Here is a 9,464-nt window from a genome sequence, read left to right as displayed (position 1 = left end):
GATGATGATGATGATGATGGTGATGATGATGATGACAAGTGAGTGATGTCACAGAGGAGTGCTTGGGACCTCTTCATATATATATTCTCTCCCAAACAGACAAACTCCACACAACACAAAGCACCAGGAGGAGTCTTCCTGCGAGTCGAGACCCGCTCCCAGCATCTCTGGAAGACGTGCTTCCGTACCCGACTGCCACCTCCTCTCTCTGCGTCCCGGCGGCCGGTAACATCTTTTTAGAGAAGGTTCACCTCAGAGCATCGAGGAGAGCGGGGGTCTGCCAGGACGTTTATTTTTCTCTCTGATTACAACTCCTGTGTATCACTGGATTGGTGATAATAACGAGAAATCAGGACCCCCTGGTTATATAAGTGAGTGATTTTTTTTTTCGTATTATTATTTGTGTTCATTATGTTAAACTGCATTTTTTCTTAAATGTTGATATTGTTGTCATACTGATTGTATAGCATGGCTTTATTTTTATTTTAATTTTTTACCTGTAGTTGTAACATTGTAACATTGGAGAGGAATTGGATACTAGTACATTGTTCATCTGAGGGAAGTCGAGAGGAGATGTAAAAAAAAAAAAAAAAAAAAAAATGCTTGGCGTTGACTTTGGGCTTGTAGCGTGCCTTGTTAAAAGGGATTTTCTCGGGCCCAATAAAGTCTGTATAATAAATAACGGAGGACCAGCCTGTCTAACCATGTCTGGCTGGTTAAAGAAAAAACTCTGAATGAGAAGCTGTCTGCGTGTGGGATTGTGGGATGCTCGGGGGCGCTAGTGGTGAAAGTTGGTTAATGTGGTCGAGAGCAGCGGCCCAGGAGAAAACGCAGGTAGCGTTGAAATATTACCTCCAGGGTTATAGTTTTACTGCCTTTACTAGGAGTTTGGTAAGAAATTGGATTAGGCCTATATGACTGAGATATAGATTCATACACATGTTGGAATGCAACCAGGAAAAATATGTAGAAAGTGTGTTTTGTGTATAAATAGTGCGCTGGTTGCAGGTTTTTTAAAGCCTAATCTAATCATAAGCCTAAACATAACGACTGGGCAACAAACAAGAACTATTCCGCGAGTCAAAACAGCTCAAAGCACTCTCTATCCCCTCTTCGTATTATAATCCAGCTCTCTCTGGCAGCGCTGCACTAACCACAATCACGTCTAATTGAGCGCAGGGACTGAATATTGCTTGGTGGGATCCAAGTCCAAGTGGGATCCAAGTAGGATCCAAGTGTGACACACCAATGGATTGTATATACAGTACACACCCATCTGGTGACATCTGCTAAAGTCAGCCCGGAGACAGACAAGACAGACAGACAGAAAGACAGGCAGTCGTGGAGTCAGGCAGATTGCAGGCGCTCCCCCTCCCCCGCCCCCCCCCCCCCCCACCCCTACCTCCTGCTGCTGTCGGCTGCGCTCTCTCCCAATGCCGGGGCTCCGTGGCGACGGACAGATGAGCCCTCAGCTCCGCTGCCAGCTGTGCAGCGCTGGAGCAGCACCCTGTGGAGAGAGGAGAGGGGGAGTGGGGGGGGGTACCGGTGTCATCTAGGGTGACGCAAGTCTTTTGTTTACTATGTCTCTGATTATGTTTTGATTATATCTGTTGTTCACGACGTCTCGGTTCTACTGGGAGTCTCTTTGTGACATGAACTGATTGAATGTATTGATTGAGAGCCACGTTTCCTGTTCTTCACTGGTGATGATTATAGACTATGATTATTTACTATATAGTCTGGCCGGGAGTCAATTCGGCTCTGTTTTCAGATTTGTCTGAAATGCAGTTCCAACAAGCTTTATTTGATTCGAATTTAATGATGACTCCCACAGGTGAATGCGAATTTGAACCAAATTCACCAAAGTCCAATCAATCCGGCGGGGATTGCAAACAAAACAAACACGCTTCTATTCCGGCTTCCCGCGTGTTTTCTTCCCGCATCCTATCGATTCCGCTCAGCGACGGAACAGAAGTATACTCCCGCTCTGCAAACTAATATTAGACTCTAAACGACCCCCCCCCCTCTCTCTCTTCCTCACAGTAATGCTACAGCCTTAACGGTGGAGTCAGAGGCAGAGCTTGTAGTCTGAGCTCCTCTTCGCGTATTACCTCAAATGGTCATGGGTCAGGCCGGGGAGCACCAACTCTACAACTATTCTGAAAATGCGACTGCTGTGGCTACCGCTGCGCCGCGTGTCCCAAAAGAATTAGCTACTATTTGTGGCCACGCAGCAGCGGTGGGCATGTGTTTCTGTGGCGGGCGTTTGACTCTCTCTCTCTTGTGTGTGTGTATACAGCATGGTGATGATGATGAGATGATGATGATGATGATGAGATGATGATGAGTGATGATGATGATGATGATGAGAGAAGAGGGAGAGAGAGAGATGAATGAATGCTAGGCCCCTCTCCCAGCCCCCCCCCCCCCCCCGCCCGCCCCCAAAAAGGAAGGGAGGGTGAATGGTGCATTCTTCTCTTTTCCACAATTCAAATATGTTACCGCCAAGCTAAGCTAGGGCCACAGGAAGGATGGTCCGGAGGTAAGCAGAGGTTAAGGATGGGAGGGAGAGAGAGAGAGAGAGAGGAGAGAGAGAGAGAGAGAGAGAGAGAGAGAGAGAGAGAGACAGAGAGGGATGGGGCCACCCATGAGAGAAGTATGAACCAGGACTCATCATGGCCCCGTCATGACTCTTTATCATCCCCGCCCCCACCCCCCTTTTCCTCGTGGGTTTCTACATTTAACCCTTCCTTCAACCTCTCTCTCTGTCTCAATACAAACACTACCGCTCTATCCGACTCTGTGTGTGTGACTTATCGGAGATAAGCACACTGGAGCCGAGCTGTCCTATGTCTATTAAACCTCATTCACGCAGGCAAGCGAGAGAGAGAGAGAGTTTCTTCAAGCTTAGTACTAACCACGGACCCCACAAAGGTGCTATCACCCTGGGATGGTGTGTATGTGTGTGAGAGAGAGTGTGAGGCCCCAGGACCTATAGGGTGGCGGTGGGATTGGGGGGGACGGACCACTGATGGAGGCTAACAGTACGTGCCTTTGTGAGGAGGAGTGTTTTCAAAGGGAGAGGCAGGAGGGGATAGGGGGGGGGGCGGGGGGTTGAGTAGTGGGGGGGGGGTGGTAAGTTGTAAGATTAAAAGCGGACATTTGTTTTGTGTAGTTGTGGCCTGCCAAAACGCAGCAATTTTCTATGAATCTAAAACAGCTTTCCTGGCTCGGACCCCGAATGGCGACCGCTGCCAGGAAAAGACCTCCGTTTTTTTCTCTTCTTCTTCCCTTTTTTTTTTACCTGTTTATATGCAGGTAAAGTAGACTCTGCAAGAGTCATTTTATATATATATTATAAAGGTGAGGCTTGGACCACAACAGCAAAACAATGACAGATAAACTTTCAGGATTTATGCAAAATAAACTTCTATTGTATTTTTAGTTTGTGTGTGTGCGTGTGCGTGCATGTGTGTGTGTGTGTGTGGTGTGTGTGTGTGTGTGTGTGTGTGTGTGTGTGTGTGTGTGTGTGTGTGTGTGTGTGTGTGTGTGTGTGTGTGTGTATTTGGCTCTCTCCTGCCTGAAACAATCCCAAGAGCAGCTTATAAAATGGAGGTAACTTTACTAATTTGCGGTAGGCTGGGGAAAAGTGCTCCCATGATTCTCTAAGGGGCTAATCTTTCACCATCAAAACGGGACTTTTTTTTTTTATTATTTCTTTACATGGCAAACGATGACTCAGGGGTGAAACAATGGCGTCTGTTTGCTATTACGCAACTGTAATGAATGAAAAGAACCCTGACAGAGATTATTCAGGTGTTTTACGTCATTATCCAGACCTCCTGTTGGCAACCGCAAGTGATTGATGCCATTCGCGATGACTTGTAATTTACCTCTTTAGCAAATAATGTATCCATTGTGTGTCGCTGAGGTATTCCAATGGCTTTTACGGCCATAAACCGCTATTCTGGGGTTGGATATCGACAACGCGTTAATAGATTATAGTCACCGAAAATAGAATGTTTTGAAAGAATAAGTCAATTGCGAGCGTGGCCTGACTAAAACGTAGCCAGTGGAGTTGGTCCAGAGGCGGGACACATAGGGAAGCACTGATAATTATCACTATTTGCACGCCAGCACGGCCTTGTATATAATGTACGCCATGAGTATAGGATTTCCCTTCATAAGTAAATTCGTCATTCCCCCATTTAGGATTTTTGGACCGGTTTTAAGGGACGTTGCCTATTTGAAAACCTTGGAGGGCGTCCATAATGTTAGCTAAACATTTGGAAAGGAGTGCTCGGGCTAATCCGTGGTCTTTGGTACCGTTCCTCACATTCAACGGAAACTCCGGAATACTGAAGAAGCGGGGCGGCTGATGAGGTGGGGGCGCGGCGGATTAGCCTGATTAGAGTTGCCCCCAAAACGAATCCAGGTCTGTTTTTTTTTTTTAAATACGGTTCCTCCCGAAGGCGAGCCAAACCCGTGTTCCCCCTTCCCCCCTTCCCTTAGTTAACCTCCACGCGTGTGAATCTTCTCTTCTTCTCTGGAGGGGACAACAGGAAGTCAGGCAAACACACCGCGGTGAGAGCTCCATTCCCCTCCACTGTCTTGACTGACAGGAGTTGAAATATCAGCAATGCAATCCAGCTGCTTGAGCAAAGGATAAGCCTTCGCTTCCTTACAATTAAAGACAGAGGTAGGGGATAAATAACGCAACTCCCCGAACACACAATGGGGCCTTATTTATCAGTGCCATGATATTGGCACGGCCCCCGACATAGCGTTTACTTCACATATCTGCAGGCTCTTTGGAGCAGGGAGCTTCAGAGCGGCCTCGAGTGTCAACAGAAAGTTCTGATTACAGAGATGATTTGGCACGGTTTCACGTTAATAAACGAATGCACACCTAGTGACGCTTGGCATTCATCAAAGCGACAGCAGACCATTATTATGAATGTTTCCCATTGTGTGTCCTCAAGGTGAACGATGGAATGACGTTAAATGGTGAAAGATCTTTCGTGCGGCTGGCCGCCTGTATGCATGTCATACTTAGGCTTAAAATATGAGCAACATATAAGCCACATACCACATATAATTTATACAAGTAATATTGATAAATGAAGCCCAAAGTTGTTCCGTGAGGAGATTCTGCTGAGCAAGGCAGCGCTGGTGGGCCAGAGCCCTTGTCAGAGCACTACGGTAACTCTCCAGCTGTGACGCAGAGTGAGAGAGGAATGCTGCTTATTAACAGGCCCAGACTCATAGCCTGGATGCACAGCCCATTCTCACACCAACACAGCATGGGGGGGGGGGGGGGGAGGGGGGGGGGGGGGGGGGGGGGGGTAACCTAAAGAGAAGGTTGTGATGGTGTGTATGAGTAGAGGAGGGGGAGGTACAGGGAAGAGGGGGGTGTTAAGAGGGTTGTGATGGTGATGAGTAGAGGAGGGGGGGTACAGGGAAGAGGGGGGGTAACCTAAAAGAGAAGGTTGTGATGGTGTGTATGAGTAGAGGAGGGGGGGTACAGGGAAGAGGGGGGTAACCTAAAGAGAAGGTTGTGATGGTGTGTATGAGTAGAGGAGGGGGTGGTACAGGGAGAGGGGGGTTAACCTAAAGAGAAGGTTGTGATGGTGTGTATGAGTAAGAGGGGGGGGTACAGGGAAGAGGGGGGTTAACCTAAAGAGAAGGTTGTGATGGTGTGTATGAGTAGAGGAGGGGGGGGGGGTACAGGGAAGAGGGGGGTTAACCTAAAGAGAAGGTTGTGATGGTGTGTATGAGTAGAGGAGGGGGGAGGGAAGAGGGGGTGTTAAGAGGGTTGTGATGGTGTGTAAGGGAAGAGGGGGGTGTTAAGAGGGTTGTGATGGTGTGTATGAGTAGAGGAGGGGGGGTACAGGGAAGAGGGGGGGTAACCTAAAGAGAAGGTTGTGATGGTGTGTATGAGTAGAGGAGGGGGGTGGTACAGGGAAGAGGGGGGTTAACCTAAAGAGAAGGTTGTGATGGTGTGTATGAGTAGAGGAGGGGGGGGGGGTACAGGGAAGAGGGGGGTTAACCTAAAGAGAAGGTTGTGATGGTGTGTATGAGTAGAGGAGGGGGGGGGGGGTACAGGGAAGAGGGGGGTTAACCTAAGGAGAAGGTTGTGATGGTGTGTATGAGTAGAGGAGGGGGTGGGGTACAGGGAAGAGGGGGGTTAACCCAAAGAGAAGGTTGTGATGGTGTGTATGAGTAGAGGAGGGGGGGGGGGGGGGTGCAGGGAGAGGGGGGTTAACCTAAAGAGAAGGTTGTGATGGTGTGTATGAGTAGAGGAGGGGGGGGTACAGGGAAGAGGGGGGTTAACCTAAAGAGAAGGTTGTGATGTGTGTATGAGTAGAGGAGGGGGGGGGTACAGGGAAGAGGGGGGGTTAACCTAAAGAGGACTGGAAGTCATGAGATTAGAGAGTGCCAGAGACCGATCAGCTCTCGACATTGTGACACTTTCGGCTTCGTCCCGCCAGATTGCGTCCCCTCATCCCACCCTCTCTGTGATCTCTGTGAACAATCGGTTGGTACACAAAGGTCAGCGACTGCCCAGAGTCGCCGCTCTGTCACCAACCTGCCGCGTCCAAAGTGTGTGTGTGTGTGTGTGTGTGTGTGTGTGTGTGTGTGTGTGTGTGTGTGTGTGTGTGTGTGCGTGCGTGCGTGCGTGCGTGCGTGCGTGCGTGCGTGCGTGCGTGCGTGCGTGCGTGCGTGCGTGCGTGCGTGCGTGTGAGTGTGTGAGTGACGCACTGGTGAGCTCAGCCAGCGTTGTCATAATGGAAAATACCTAGTCCAAACACTAGCATACCCAGATACTTACATTTACATTTAGTAATTTAGCTGACAAATCCAAAGCGACTTACAAGTTCTGTACGACAAGTCAGCAGGAAGGGTACAACTCTTTCAGCTGAGTATACAATGTTCATCAAACAGTGTTGAAACGTGGGTGCTGCAGTGTTGAGTTCATAGTAGTAAAATGGAATACAATAAATACTTGTATTAAGAAACAAGTGTTATGTGTCAGTCTGTTCGGTCAGAGATATCACTTCCCAGCTTCCTAACACCTAACAATTTCTTTACATATTTTCTGTAAAAAAAAAAAAAAACATCAGTGCTTGGCCCTGCTCAACCCAATGATTTATCACTTCGCTCTAAAATTGCCACTTTGGGGGAGTAAAGAATGCTGTGAATTCCCCTTAAGCCTTTCCGTTTGGGGGGTGTCAGCAACAGTGGAAGTTGGGGAGGGGATGGGCATTATGAGCAGACACACACACACACACACACCTCTCCCAGCAACTCCATCCAGGGCTCTGCGCTAACCCCTGTATCTCCGAGCCGACCGGCCGACTGCCGGAGTGCTGCTTGGGCGCCACCTTCTTGCCATCGCTGGCCTCCCTTATTCTTTCAACAACCCCTCCACATACACACACCCCTCCACTCTCCCTCTCTCTCTCTCTCTCTCTCTCTCTCTCTCTCTCTGTCACTTTCGCTATCCTCGCTCCTTACGCAAACACACATGTGTACGGACACACACACACACACACACGCACACACACACACACACAGGGAGAGGAGTCGACTCCACACAAAAGGGGGCAGGGGCATCGCCAGGGTCCTGCCTCTCTCATAATAAGTGCCCCCACCCACCCCAGCCCACCCACCTTCCCTTCTCCCCTTGCCTCTGACCTGTACGGAAAGACAGACAGAAAGATAGACAGACAAAACAGACAGACAGACAGACAGACAGACAGACAGACAGACAGACAGACAGACAGACAGCATGCTGCAAACTTTCCCATCACCGCTCCTCGTGCTCCAGCCTGCGTCGGTCCCACAACAGCTCTGCCTCTATAACAGGCTCCTCCAGCTCAGCCTCCCGCAGCAGAGTGACTAGAGGAGCAGCCTGAGCACAGAGAGCACAGAGCACAGAGAGCACAAGAGCAACACACACACACAAAAAAGCACACCTGGAGAGCTGCTCATCGCGCTCAACTTCTCGCTCCCAGCGACACATCGCGGCGGGCTGAACCGACCTCCTGTTTCTGAGAGGCCCATTCTCTCTCTCTCTCGCTCTATCTTTGAGACTTCTTGTTCAGTTTTACACTCACTTACCGGAGGAGGAGAAACAGGACTTGAGAGGAAGAAGTAAGTGCACTGAAGAACAAGGAGCTAACAGAAAGAGAAAAAAGAGGAAAAGACATCTTTTTTGAGGGGATTTTGTTTTCTGAGTGGGATTTTTTCCATTTATCCACTCTTTTTGTGTTTGAGATTTTCTTTTTTTCCTTTTTTATAACAAGGGGCATAAATCACCTGGATTGACCTTTACGCCTTTTTGTTTAGTTTTGTTTGCATATTTTTCAATTTTTTTTCCAGACTGGAAACTTTGAGAGTTTTCTCTTATTTTGGAGTCTGAGGACATCACTGACCACACATATATTTTTTTCCCTTCTTTTTTTTTTTTTTTTTGCGGGACGGATCCTTGCTTTGGAAAGTGAGTTCTTCCTCTCTCTCTCTTTCTCGCTCTCTCTCTTTCTTTCTCTCTGTCTGTTCCTTCTCTTTGACTTGCTGGCTTTGATTTCAGCTTTGTTGTGGCAAATTGGACTCAGTGGAATTTTCTTGTTGTTGCTCAGAAACATGCTGGTCTGGTTTAAGTCGAATAACGGCTGTAGTCTCACAGAATGTTCTGGCACTGCTGTACTCCTTAACTGCAGGGGTAAATCTGGAATGGTAAAATAAATCAATTAAATGAATTAATAAATTAAATTAATAAATTAATTAATAAAAATAAAAGGACTAGGACTAATGATTAGCCCGTCTAATCTTTTTATACTGTGGCTCATATAAATACGTATGCATATGGCTGTTAACGTGATTAACGAGAAAAACCTCAAAAGCCTTTGCGTTTATTTTCTTGGATGGAGAGAAATGCCGATACGCTGAATTATCATCAAACGCCAGGGAATACCAAATTAATTGCATTTTTTTATAAAATTTGTATTTTTTTAGCGGTACGTTACATAACATACCTGTAACGCCTCAATATCTTTTTCTTGTAGAAGTGAATGCATGCTAATCTTTTTTTTCCTTCTCTTCATTCCTGAACAGAAATCCAGATCAAGATGTTCTGCTCTGGGCGGGTTCTGCAGCAGTGGTGCTTCGCTGTGTTCTTGCTGTGTTCTCCGGTTCCCCACTATGGAAGGCCAATTGGTGCCCTGAGCAACAGAATGTAAGTGTCTATATATCATATTTTCTTTTCATACTTCTGTATGATTTCCCCCCTCATAATTCTATCTCCATCATTCCTTCAATATAAGTACACACAGGGAAGGAGAGGGTGGGGAGGGAGGGAGGAGGGGCGACTTTGGGAAATCTTTCTCAAATGTTAAAGAAAAACACAAGCAACTTTTTTTTCTTGCATAATCTATTTTCCATTATTTGCTACGTGTGTCGTT

At 47.5% G+C, this 9,464-nt stretch overlaps 1 protein-coding gene across 2 annotated transcripts in view; it reads left to right on the top strand.

The window, feature by feature from the left end:
* The first annotated feature begins 215 nt into the window (after window positions 1-215).
* pthlha (parathyroid hormone-like hormone a) overlaps window positions 216-9,464 on the top strand; it is a 17,103-nt gene continuing 7,854 nt past the window's right edge. The window contains exons 1-2 of one of the 2 annotated variants that reach the window (XM_084330328.1): window positions 216-371; window positions 9,118-9,238. In XM_084330328.1, coding sequence (XP_084186454.1) covers window positions 9,132-9,238 — 107 coding nt within the window. In that variant the 5' untranslated portion in view covers window positions 216-371; window positions 9,118-9,131. Of the gene's footprint in view, window positions 372-7,852; window positions 8,158-9,117; window positions 9,239-9,464 lie in introns of those variants that run through there. The other variant, XM_084330327.1, reaches the window with a different exon arrangement.

This window comes from Notolepis coatsorum (genome assembly GCF_963971535.1).
Source record: "Notolepis coatsorum genome assembly, chromosome: 15".
In the NCBI taxonomy this organism is placed as follows: domain Eukaryota; kingdom Metazoa; phylum Chordata; class Actinopteri; order Aulopiformes; family Paralepididae; genus Notolepis; species Notolepis coatsorum.
Note: the sequence above shows the minus strand (reverse complement) of the source record. Positions and strands in the feature narration are given on the sequence as shown.